Source organism: Mytilus trossulus, chromosome 6 (genome assembly GCF_036588685.1).
Source record: "Mytilus trossulus isolate FHL-02 chromosome 6, PNRI_Mtr1.1.1.hap1, whole genome shotgun sequence".
Classification (NCBI taxonomy): domain Eukaryota; kingdom Metazoa; phylum Mollusca; class Bivalvia; order Mytilida; family Mytilidae; genus Mytilus; species Mytilus trossulus.
The window spans coordinates 79,433,404-79,446,269 of record NC_086378.1 but is presented as its reverse complement, the minus strand read 5'-3'; the positions used below and the strand labels follow the sequence as shown (position 1 = coordinate 79,446,269).

The following is a 12,866-nucleotide window of genomic DNA, read 5'->3' as shown; positions in this document are numbered from 1 at the left end:
TGTGATAGTTTGGATTGTATTCTTTCTCACACGTGTGAAATTAGTTAAATTGATCAAATTTCACTCTTTTGTTGCAATACACGTTTACATCCGATGAGCAGGATTCATAAAAAATCTAAATAAGATATTTTGATTGGTTTCACTAAGTAATAATTTCGTATGATTTGTACAAGTAGAACTAAACACGTGTTTTATAATAAATCATAGTTAAAGACGAAATAAAAAAGTCGGTACTGCCAAAAATATGGTAAAATATATCTCTAAGTTGTGAGTTTATTATATAGTTAAATACTGCATCGATATAATTGTGGCACTCATCCCTCAAAGGTATGACAAAATGTCTCGAAAACGTTTTGACTTAGGTGCTTAGGTGGCTGGACAAGTTTTCCATTGACATTTTCCAGTCATTGTGTTCCGAAGGCATGCATCTGTCAAGTGCTCGCCTTCTTTAGGATCGTAGATACACGAGTCGTCTTCATTTGGACATTTGGTATTCTTGCATTTTTCATATATAATCTAAAATGAAAATGATATATTGTAAAACGTCTTACATTTGTGAATGAACATTTAATTATCCTATATTCATGTTGCACAACTGGGTTCGAGTTAAGCCAAACGAATACTATATTGTATGTAAATATCTACATATGGTACGACTCTACATTAACATATATTATGTTTATTTCAAGTTTAATGTTGACCTGCAACATATACTTATTTATTTTATAAAGAGCTAGCTTCTTTATAAGTTTATTAAATTCCGAGATATATCATTGGAAAGAGTAACAATTGCTAATTGAACAAATAGCACATATAAAGAATGATATATGAATGGAGGAATAAATTAAAACCATGTATTACCGAAATGAAATGGTAAAATATTGCTGATTTGTAAAAAATGGAAAACAACACGTTTTATAATTTATTGCGTCCGAAGCGCTTTTCTGGATTTACCTTCATCAGGAACGCTCAAAGCCAAACATTTGAAATCCGAAGATGTATAAGTACCGAAAATCATTGAAGAGCTATATGTCAAAAATACCTAAAATAATTGCCAAATTCGTCTAAAGCCAACTTTGCCTGAGGGAGTTGAAACCTTAGTTTCATAATAATTTCATAATAATGTACTTTCGAGAAGAAACCCCTTGACACACGGATTTTAATAAGATGTTTAACTATAATCATATCAAATTTTGTTAACTTCCTAGATAAACAATCATATATACCTTGCAATCGCAGTTGTTATAATCCTTCGTATCACATGGAATGTCCCTTCCCACCACTACTAAATTACACAGAGATATCCAGTGCTTACCCTCTGTAAATCAAATATTTATTACAATAAGGATTTAGGAGTGACTATTTTAATGTTTTATTTCATTTCAGTTTTCAATTCTCAAATATAAGTTCAAGATTTCATCGTGTAAATATTAAATCACAAAAAACATACTTGAAAACGCTTGAAATACACACAACACTTGACTGCGGTATACACATGTGGTCATCCTAGGCCTTTGATACGACAAAAAAAACTTACTTAAGAAGGCTTTCTCCGATGGTAACGGTTTTATATAACCAAATGCTAACACGTCAAGCTTCCAAATAATTGACTTTCCGATTAAAGACAATACCGACACATTTATTTTAATATTATAGTAAATCAAAACTGCCAAAAAATATTTTTTCAACACAAATGTTCGAAACGATCACTATATTAATTAAAAATAACATATTCTCAGTGAGGTGTCATTTACACAATTTATGAAATTTGAATTGTGAATATAGCTAATTTCATACTGAGGCAAATGGTAACCTGTACCATCGGAGAAATATAAACTTTTCCTTATTCAGATATATCAAGACTGGATATTACTATTCTGCCTAATGTTTTGTTGAAAACTATTTAACCATTTATAGTAGCATTTTGCAATCCAAAGTACGCATATTCAATAAGTTTGGATAAGAAAGTTTCACAATAAATTTCGGCTTAATTCTTTGACGTTATTACAACAAAAAATGTATATGTCTAGTAGATTTAAACTGTAAATAAATATAAATTAACTTACCACTGTAAATTCCTGAAATATATAAAGAAATGCGAGAGACTTGTTACATATGTGATTTTACTTTTTATACATGTACACGATAACTGATTTTTATATGTTTGTTGGTTTTTTTTGGTTATTCCATATTTCAACCTAGATGTATTAAAGACCTATCTGCAGCTGAATAACAAGAACTAGTAGTCAATGAAAACAATTTCACGCAACTAAACTCTAAACATTATTATACATGAGTTGAATACCATATTTTCACCTCAACATGTGTTTTTTTTTATTGGTTTTGTATAATTCGGAAATCTGTCGATTTGACTTTTATTTTTATTATTATGCACGTGTTCATAAATGTACAGGTAAATGAATGCAATTTTGAAAACTCTTAAAAGTTCTTTTGAATATTCGAATAAAAAGTCAATGTGAATAAACAAAAACAAATTGAGACAATTATGGAAATAAGGACAAATAAGTATCTCCGAAATATTGTCTAATTTCATTTGGTAAAGGTTACAATACATGAAAATTACAAAGAGTCTCTGATTAGCCTTTAAAATATACATGAAACTTACAAAGAGTCTCTAATTGGCCTTTAAAATAAATCCATCAAAATCCAAGGAGGAAGTTTAACTTGGGTTTAGTTAACTATAATACATGTTTTAGAATGAACAAAAAATCTCTTACATGCATAGTCATGACAGTGTTGAATGTTAGAGCTTTGAATATAAAAAAAAAAGCATGGAGTCATCAGTTCAGCATTATTTATTCAATTTCCGTATCTTAGGTTCGAATGGTATTGATAAGATATTCACATAAAATTAATATACATACCTCCTAAAATGTAATGGTGAAATGGCATAAGAGTAACACCACACGTGCTATTTGTAGAATTTGTAAACAGTTCCATATAGTCCCATGGCATTAACTCATTGTTTTCCTTGCAAAAGAAGAACGCGTACAGTATATATACGTAATAACATGTATTCATATTTTCAAATTCGATTACATAACTTATTATACAGATTGACATGTTTTAATTTTGTAAAACATTTAGTAGTTTGAATTTGAAATGTAAGTCTTTCACGAATATGCAACGTGTACAGAGATTTCATAATTATAATTCATAGCAGTTCTATGAATTTATGTAAATCGATTCAATTTACATACATACCCTTTAAAAATCAGAAAAATCGCGTAGTGACTCATAAACTGTTGTAGAAATAACTATCGCTCAAAATGGTTTTCTCTGTACATATTTTTGGTAGAAAAACCATACAACGACTGTTGTAATGTTATCTCCAGTGGTTTATTATATGTCTGTGGGCTTTCGCGGCTGGTAATTTACACAATTGGTTCTGCAATGAAAACCGTGAGAAGATTTTCCGGTTATGCTTGAGTGGAGTAATTGTCACCGCTTCGAAATGTATGTACATTCTACTTAACAATTTTCTTACTCAACCGATCCAAATTTTGAAATTGGAGAATGATATGCTGTGGTGATTACTTAAACAAAGAGACAATTAAATTTTGAGGTGTTTCTAGTAACTTTGTGATGTTTATGCAAGAGTACTTTTATATTGCAAAAACAATGTTTATTTAGGTTTAATTCAGCAGGGTTTTTTTTAACATTGTAGACCTTCTAAAAGTTCTTGCTTCATAAAGAATATATTCTTCCGCTATTCTTTATTTTTCTTAACTGTAAACGATGGTTATTTTTGGATTACAATACTATTAGTTATCTTGGTGTAATCAGGGGTGTACAGAATTTTACACCGTTGTTGAAAATTCATACACTCTGAGGCGCAGCCGAATGTATGTATGAATTTGCAACAACGGTGTAAAATTCCGTACACCCCTGATTACACCAAGATAACGAATTTATTTCTTATGAAAAGTTCCTTTACTCATTTTGAAACCAGGATGTAAGTAAATTGTAAAAATGGTAATGAGAAATTTCCAGCGTAATATGTTTTCAATGTCCATGTTGCTGCACATTGTAAAATACTTTTTATTTTATTTTTTTTATATAATTTTTTTCGCATTTTCTTTCTATTTTTTTTTTTTTATATAAATCTTCTGTTTTTCTTAATTTTGAAAAATTTTATTTTTATTTTTTTTCTCGCAATTTTTTTTTTTTAAATTTTGGCAAAATTTTATTTATCCCCGGGTGAACCAGGGTGGGGTGTTATTTACACCGGGGTAGTCAACCAATCAGATTGCAGTATTTTTGCTGCATAAGAAATAAATATGGTTATTTTTGGATTACAATACAGATGGTTATTTTTGGATTACAATAGAGATGGTTATTTTTGGATAACAATACAGATGGGTTTTTTTGGATTATAATACAGATAGTTATTTTTGGATTACAATACATGTGGTTTACAGAAGGACTAACCACTTAATTCCTTTTTTTTTATTTGTAAGTGTTACGGTGATTTTTTTCTGCAGAATCATTTTCAAAGCACTGGATGATATCCATAGAATATGTCCTTGATTATATGAAATATCCTTTATCAATTTTTTTTGTCGTAAATTGTTTTTTGGATTTTTGCCTAGTCGATTGTGTTTTTAAACTGTATCTGTTCTGTTTGTTTATGCATATGACGTCGTCTATGTGACAATCGTTTTATTTCCTTACCTTGTAATTATTCAAAACATACGTTATGTATTTTCTTCCATTATCACTGTCATCGCTTAGTTTGTGATCTAGTATCACAACTTTAACAACTGAAAGTACATGAATATAAACTTGAGAATGGAAATGGGAAATGTGTCAAAGAGACAACAACCCGACCATAAAAAACACAACAACAGAAGGTCACCAGCAGGTCTTCAATGTAGCGAGAAATTCCCGCGTTTGAAGGCGTCCTTAAATGTATCAGTTATCAAGCCAAAGCTGTATTATTGAAACTCAATTAAATTCACTTATTAAGATACAAATAACCAATGACTCAATCATTTTGATATTCATGGTGACTAAGTGTCGTGTGAATACGGAATGTAAAATAAATTTATTAATATTTATTTTAATTTTAGTGACTTTTTCAGTATCTTTTCCAATTTAATGTAAAGTTAAGTAAAAGATAAAATTATTACAACTATTAATACACAGTAGTCAGCACTTCGGTGTTGACATGAATATCAATTATATGGTTATTTTTATAAAATTCCTGTTACAAAATAAGGATTTTCTTATCCCAGGAATAGATTCCTTTAACCTATTTAGCACAACTTTTTTGTATTTTGAGTCCTCAATGCTTTTCAACTTTGAACTTGTTTTGCTTTATAACTATTTTAATCTGAGCGTCACTGGTGAGTCTGATGTAGATGAAATGCGCGCCTGGCGTATAAAATTATAAACCTGGTACCTGTGATAACAAGTGTATATATGTCAATTGAACAATTATTTTTGATTTTGTTTTGTATTAACATTTTGAGTAAACTTGAAATCATCATGGTTTAAAAAAAGTAATGGATTGCACAAGGCAGATTTATAAAAAAAAATGTAGTAATGTGATCGTTATGTAAAGAAAATGTAGCCTTCAAGATATTTCGTAAAGGATTATAATACGCCAACTCAGAATTATTGTGATAGATGTACGAAGTATTTAAAAATAAAACGAATAGTCAAACAAACCCTCTATGATGAAACCAGACAACTTTGGTGTCCACTTCATAAACAAGTTTAAATTTTTGAAATATATTTGAAAATGTATTGATGACTGATAATAATATTTGAACTTGAAAGCCGATACTTAGATTAAACTGCACATACCGAATTCGTCATCACAGAAATGTTGGTGTAGAGTTTTATTTCCACATGTACATTCACCATTCACTTGAGTCATCATTACAAACATTAACAAGAATACGATCAATAACATGTTGCCTGAAATGCACAACACAATACATTTATTGGTGATAAAAATTGCATATGTTTCTTTTACTGGTTATATTTGGAAAAAATGATACAATTAGAATATCTAAATAATGATTTATAGCTTAAATAAAGGCAACAGTAGTATACCGCTGTTCAAAATTCATAAATCGATAGAGAAAAAGACAAATCCGGGTTACAAACTAAAACTGATGGAAACGTATCAAATATAAGAGAGCTACGACACAACAGACACACAACATCGAAACGTAACACACACAGAAACGAACTATTATGTAACAATGGCCATTTTCCTGACTTGGTAGAGGACATTTTATGAAACAATGCTGGGTTGTGGCATGCCAAACCTCCCGCTTTATTGGCAGTGTTGATTTTAACATTAAATGACAACATTACACGACAGGGTTACAATAAATAAGTAGATAAATGGGAGAAAATATAGGACAGAGAAACAAACGAATAACAAAGGTAACATCAAAGGTTACCAAAGGTAACAGGTTATATTTATATACACCAGACGCGGGCTACGTCCACACAAAACTATGCTCAGATGTAAAAAGTTTGAAAGCCGTTTAATTCGTTTAAAAATTGTCAAATTATTTCAAAACGCAAAAGACGACTAACCGCATTTGTACAGTCTGACAGAAACATTGATTTCTTTAGCATACTTTCGTTTAGATAAGGTAGTATTTTATCAGTTTCGTCGATATATGTATAAAATTTAGAATGAAAATGGGGAATATGTCAAAAAGACAAAAACCCGAACAAAGAACAGTCAACAGTCGAGGGCCACCAATGTTTCTTCAGCGCATCGAGAAAATCCCGCACCTGGAGGTAATACTCAGCTGTCTCTTAAAATAGAATTGTGTACTAGTTTAGTGAAAATGGACGTCACACTAAACTCAAAAACCTATGAATGGACAAATGTTAAAAAAAAAAAAAAAAAACATACAAGACTTACAAAGACCAGAGACTCCTGACTTTGGGAAGGCGCAAACAAACGGTGGGGTTAAACATGTTTTGTGAGATCTGAACCCTCCCCCTATACCTCTAACCAATGTAGAATAAAGAAACACATCGCAATACGTTGCTTTAATAATCAGTTTACATTGTTCCTTCCACTGAAATCTAAATATTGTTGTATCTTTGCTTTTAGATTTGCCTATCAGCCATCTTTTTTCTGAGTTCTTGGTACGATTTAAATTAAACGTCAAGTTCTTTCATGCATCATTTAAAATTATTTAAACAATCGTGAGCCAATATAATCACACAAGTGTAAAGCGCATAAGTGAATTGTCAGTCATATTTAGTCTCGAGCTCAGGAAATCATAGTTTGTCAATATATCCAATGGAATAAAAAAAAAATGTAAACTAACCTCTAGTTGATTCCGAGGTTATTTGTTTTTGATTGTTTGTCCAATCATTCTTTTTCTGCAACTTTAAACCAGATCAATCTAACGTCGATATCATTTTGTGCATTTTACAACGATTAGCGGTAAGAATTTATTCTAAATTTAACAGGTTTATGACATTATAATGTTTTTACTTGGCAGTGCTTATGTTCTTTCTTGTGAACGGAACATGTTTATTCAAGTTATTATTATTATACAGTATTCATAACAGCGCATTATATAATATAAAAAAATACCCTTAGCGCTTTGCAACATATTCATACACATATATTATAAGTATTTACAATAAAATACGAAAGGTTGTGAATGAAGTGGTCGATTCGCTGCAATTCATTCCATTTTTCTGATTAGAATTCAAGTTGCTCCATTGAGTTTCAGTGTGCAACCATATAAAAAGCGTATCGTTAATCATCATTAATCATACATTTTTGCTAGCCTAAGGTTATTTCTGCCTCCTCTGTATCATTGGAAAATTTGGTCAGTATGGAAGATTCATGTTTTCCTGATTCAATGTTTTCCTGATTCAACGATAAGGAAATTTGTAAAAAAAAACAATTGCCACGTGCAGTATCCATTAAAAAATGCTAAAATTTCAGTTTCCACGCCCGCTAAATACTGAATACCATAGGTGTTGTGTTTCTGATGGTGGACGTAACATGAATGTAGTGTAAATTTTAGTAACTATGTTGAAGCATTTTTTTAAGTATAAGAAACACACCCTTCTGAAAGTAGTCCGTATAATTTGATCATATATATGGGCGTAGCATATTAAATGGAACATTTAAACGACATGAAATGGAACAGAGGAAATAGATGAAGGTATGAATCAGACCTTCAACTTTCTGTTGTACAATGTATCCTACATTTAACGTTCACTTGGATTGATGAGATGAAGGCTATCATTGAATTATTGGTTACTTAGGGACAGAACATGATTAATATGCATGAAAGAACTTTCCGAAGATGCTTCTTCTATTGTCCTTTAAAAGGTTTTGTGTGAATTCTGATTCATTTGAGTACACAAAAATCGACTAGTAGTTTAGCACAACAAGTACCTCTTTGAAAACTTTCTTTTGTTGAAATATCAGTTCATTAAACTCAAATTTTCCAAAAAAAATACACATATGACAACTACAGACATGAATGTTGACGCACCCATACCCTCTTAATTGGAATTCGTCATTTCCCGTTGTATTTGCTCCTCGTTTGAATGTTCAAAATAGATTAAAGACTTTTAAACATTTTAACTTATCGTTTGTGAACTAAGATATTATTTAGAAACTAAGGTTTCATCTTAAACCAAAAATTAACATTGGATAAAATTGTATAAATGTCATTAAATATTTGAATTAACTAGCTGAAAAATAGATATTATGTATATTTTCGTAAAAAAATCCCCATGTGATCAAATTGTAGCTTATGGCATTTTAAATTACTACTTACAAAAGGATGGACGAGATAAATATAAAATCAAAAGACATAAAAGGAAAGATGGAGTGTGTGTTCAATTATATGAACATTGAATACCGGTCTCTAGATTTTATCATTTTGAAATTATTTTCAATAAATTATCAAACTTTAACTATCATTAACCTACAGTTGCAAGCTCTTCAGAGGTATACATTTTTTAAAACAAATTAATAATTATTAAAAGTTTATTTAGATATTATTACTTACCGTTGTGAGGTTCTGACAAAATTGCATGTAATGCATTGTCTTTTATTTAAGAAGTAAACTATGACGCGCAAATAGTTGTTGTCATGAGACATGTATTAAGTTTTTAACATTACATGCCAGCTGTAATTTTAAATGGAGAAAAAAAAATGAAAATCCTTATGCTTTAAATTGTTTTAAGTACACAACAGTCACGTTCACTAAGAAGTTGAACAATTTTGTATTAATTTGTCATTAGAAAGATTAAGGAAGAGAAACCGATTTGTACAGCTTGATGCACTTATAATTAAGTCAGAACGTTTCATTCAAAACGTGGTAATAAAATGTGCATATTTCAACATAATATTTGTTAATCATGATAAAAAAAGGTTGTAAGAATGTTTGGTATCCTAATATCAAAGAAAAAATCCCTTATGTAGGAAGCACTTAAATACGACAACTGTGGTCTTTTAGAAAGTGAGGAGTGCTTAATATTTCGAATATTTCTTAGTATATATAGAATTGACCTATTAGTGCAGTTGGGTTGGTACATACAACTTATTTCTCGAACATAATTTCAATTTTCATTTGTGCACTATGTCAATCCTTTCCCTAAGATAGTTGATAATTGTTTTTTTTTTTATCTAAAATGAGAAAGGAAATGGTGAATGTGTCAAAGCGACAACAACCTGACCATAGAGCAGACAACAGTCGAAGGCCACTAATGGGTCTTCAATGTAGTGATAATCTTCGCACCCGTAGGTGTCCTTCAGCTGTATTAATATTAATTTAATTTTTGATAGTTTCAAAAACACCGTACATTGAATTCCAGGTTTTGCATAAACAGTCTTTCAATATTTATGTTATATTATGACAGAGCACACGATCGTGTTCTTTTTCTGGGTAAAATGGCTTAACATTTTATCCGTTGGGGATATTCTGATTGATAATCAATTATGAGAGAACTAGTCTATTATGTATTGATCTTTGAGCTATCTTTCGAATACCCTTATTTCTCTAGATGTTAGATCTGTACTTGACGCCTGTTATTCTGAGTCAAATGTGTAGCTGTCCTATGAAAGGGGGTAGTTGCTTTTTTTTGACATAACACATATCTAGTGTTGACTTTATCAATGGTAATTATTTTATATGCACTTTAACGTTGGCGTTCTTAAAAAAAATTTAACACACTTATCAAATTTAAATCTTTGATCTAAAATAAATATATATAAGTGTTTGACAAATAAACAGTACACAAATACTATAGCGCTGAAAATAAGGATTCAAAAAGAAAACAAATTGCAACCGAGGTGAAGCAGAGGTTAACATTCGGGGGTTACAATATTCTACTAAACACTCCCCTTTTCAATATATTTGTCATTTATGATTTTGGATCAATAGTTCTTTGCTAACGGTTATCTCTTTGAGTAATTGATTTCCGATTTCTCATTTTTATTGGTTGATCTGACATGTTGACATTCAAAATTGTATGCAGCTGTGCCATGTGTTGAATAAGAATGTTACTGAGACCTTTAGTGTAAATCAATAAACATCTGCAAATTTAAAACAAAGTATATTATTATCTATAAATCGTCGAATTGTGTCATACAGTTAAATACATGTCAAGAAATCCTGGCTAAAAATTCCGGTCGACCTCCGACGGCATCCATAAGTAGTTAAAGATTTGATTTCATTCAACAAACTAATTTATGACCTTCATGTTTGTGTCGCTTCGAACACAGCCATATATCAAATGGTCAATATTAATCATCCATATAATTTGTTCTATGGGGTGTTTTCAGTATTTCAACGGAGGCAATTTCTTGTCAATGAGTAAAGAAACGATATTATATTTTTTCGTTTTGTTTTTTGAAAGTTCCTCATAAGAGAAAGCCTATTTCATTATTTGTATAAAGATGTAAAGGTATGTAAATTTTTAATTGTGTTTAAAGTCGAACTACAGATCTCTGCTGAATAAAGAAATGTGAATTCATGTATAACATTAATAAAAGGGGGACTTTTATTTATTTTAATTCTAAAAACTGTACGTCATATTACTTTCACCCTGATGTGTTTTAATGCTCCTTTGGTATCTTTCGCCTCTCCTTTTCGACAATTTCAACATTTATATGAACGAGGGACGAAAGATACCAAAGGGACAGTCAAAACTCTCATAATTCTTAAACAAACTGACAACGCCATGGCTAAAAATGAAAAAGAAAAACAGACAAACAATAGTACACATGACACAACATAGAAAACTAGAAAATAATAATTTAGAGCTAGAAACCTATACGTAGATAAGCATGGCTAGTCGCTTTGTATAAAGTAAATTTGAAAGTTATCTCTAAATTATTCTAAAAATCTGCTAGTTCTATCACATTTTCATACGAGTGAATATCAAAGTGTGTTGTTTATTCTGTTTTTATTTAACATATTTACTGCATTTTGTTATCAGTTTAAGCTTAAATTTTAATACGCATTAGACTATTGTCCAAAACGGATGTTTCAAACTTCTAAGATTTTTGTCAACGTTTTAAGTTTTTTATCCACGTGTATTGCATACAGTAATTCTAAATACTTTGCGCTTTGGCATAACCCCGACTGGTTCCAAACCATGGAAAATGCCAAATACGCTCGTAAATTAAAAAAAAATACAATATTATTATTTATCATATATTTAGTACAAAATACAGCTATTTTGTATATCTAATAAAGGTTCTTTTTTCCAGTCTGTATCACCTACCCTGTATCGCATACCCCGTATCGCATGGCTAAACCCGTATCGCATACCCCGTATCGCATGGTAAAATCCGTATCGCATACCTTTTTTTTTTTTTTTTTTTTTTTTTTAAACTAAAGTCAGTTTTTTTTGTTTTTTTTTGCTTAAGATTTTTTTTTCTAAAAATAGGTCAATTTTTTGAATGACGTCATTGTTTGGTATGTAACGTCACTAACATCAAGTTTTCATATTGTATGTGACGTCACGAACCAAGTTTTTACAACAAATTTTTTGGCACACTAAATGCAACTATAAAAAATACAATACACTCAAATATATACAAAAATAAACAAAATATTTTCAAAACAACAGATTGTAAGGTAACCTAGGTGCTTCGTATAAATAATGGAGCAGTTATTTTAAAGCTTTGAAACAAGACAAAAGCAGAACTGAAGGTAACCCATTGCTATGGATCAGAAAACAGTTCATATAATATAAAACTCTTCTTGAAATATATGATAAAGCGTATAATACATGGCAAAATCCGTATCACATGCCGTATCACCCTCGCCCAATATCATCCCTCGGGCCTAAAGGCCCTCGGGCTGATATTGATGTCTCGGGATGATACGACATATGATACGTATTTTGCCATGTATTATTCTCTATATATCTAATGGAAAACAATTTTTATTTTCCCCAATAATTGTTTTACTAGAAAATACAATTAATTACATATGAGTTTACTTTTACACCTATGATTTCTGCAATGAAATTTCTTTTTTTAGTAATAGTTATCGTAATATCGAAAGCCTATAAATCTTGATCTTTTCCTCTTTCCTACAATACCTCAACAAGTTCGTCATAAATTTCATACAATCCGTTTTATTCTCCATATATTTACATAGGATACATGTTCGTTAATCTATATACATTTGAATAGGGTTGAATGTCCTCAGTATTTTATACACACATTTGATTAGGATAACCATAAATATTCTGTACATATTTTTTTATAGATGGTATCTGTTTTACTCGATGTTGAGTGCCATACGGTTACATATGGTTGCCTTTATTCACATCAGTTGAATTTTGATGGCTGATTGCCAATTATGCAATCATCA

General features: G+C 30.5%; 1 protein-coding gene across 1 annotated transcript; it reads right to left on the bottom strand.

Moving 5' to 3' along the window:
• Positions 1 to 2,597: 2,597 nt before the first annotated feature.
• On the bottom strand, positions 2,598 to 5,941 carry LOC134723039 (uncharacterized). The gene is made up of 4 exons (XM_063586672.1): positions 5,833 to 5,941; positions 4,696 to 4,784; positions 2,886 to 2,991; positions 2,598 to 2,602 (listed from the first exon to the last, which is right to left on the bottom strand). The coding sequence occupies exons 1-4, from the start codon at positions 5,939 to 5,941 to the stop codon at positions 2,598 to 2,600; spliced, it is 309 nt and encodes a 102-aa protein (XP_063442742.1).
• Between the last annotated feature and the right edge of the window lie 6,925 nt (positions 5,942 to 12,866).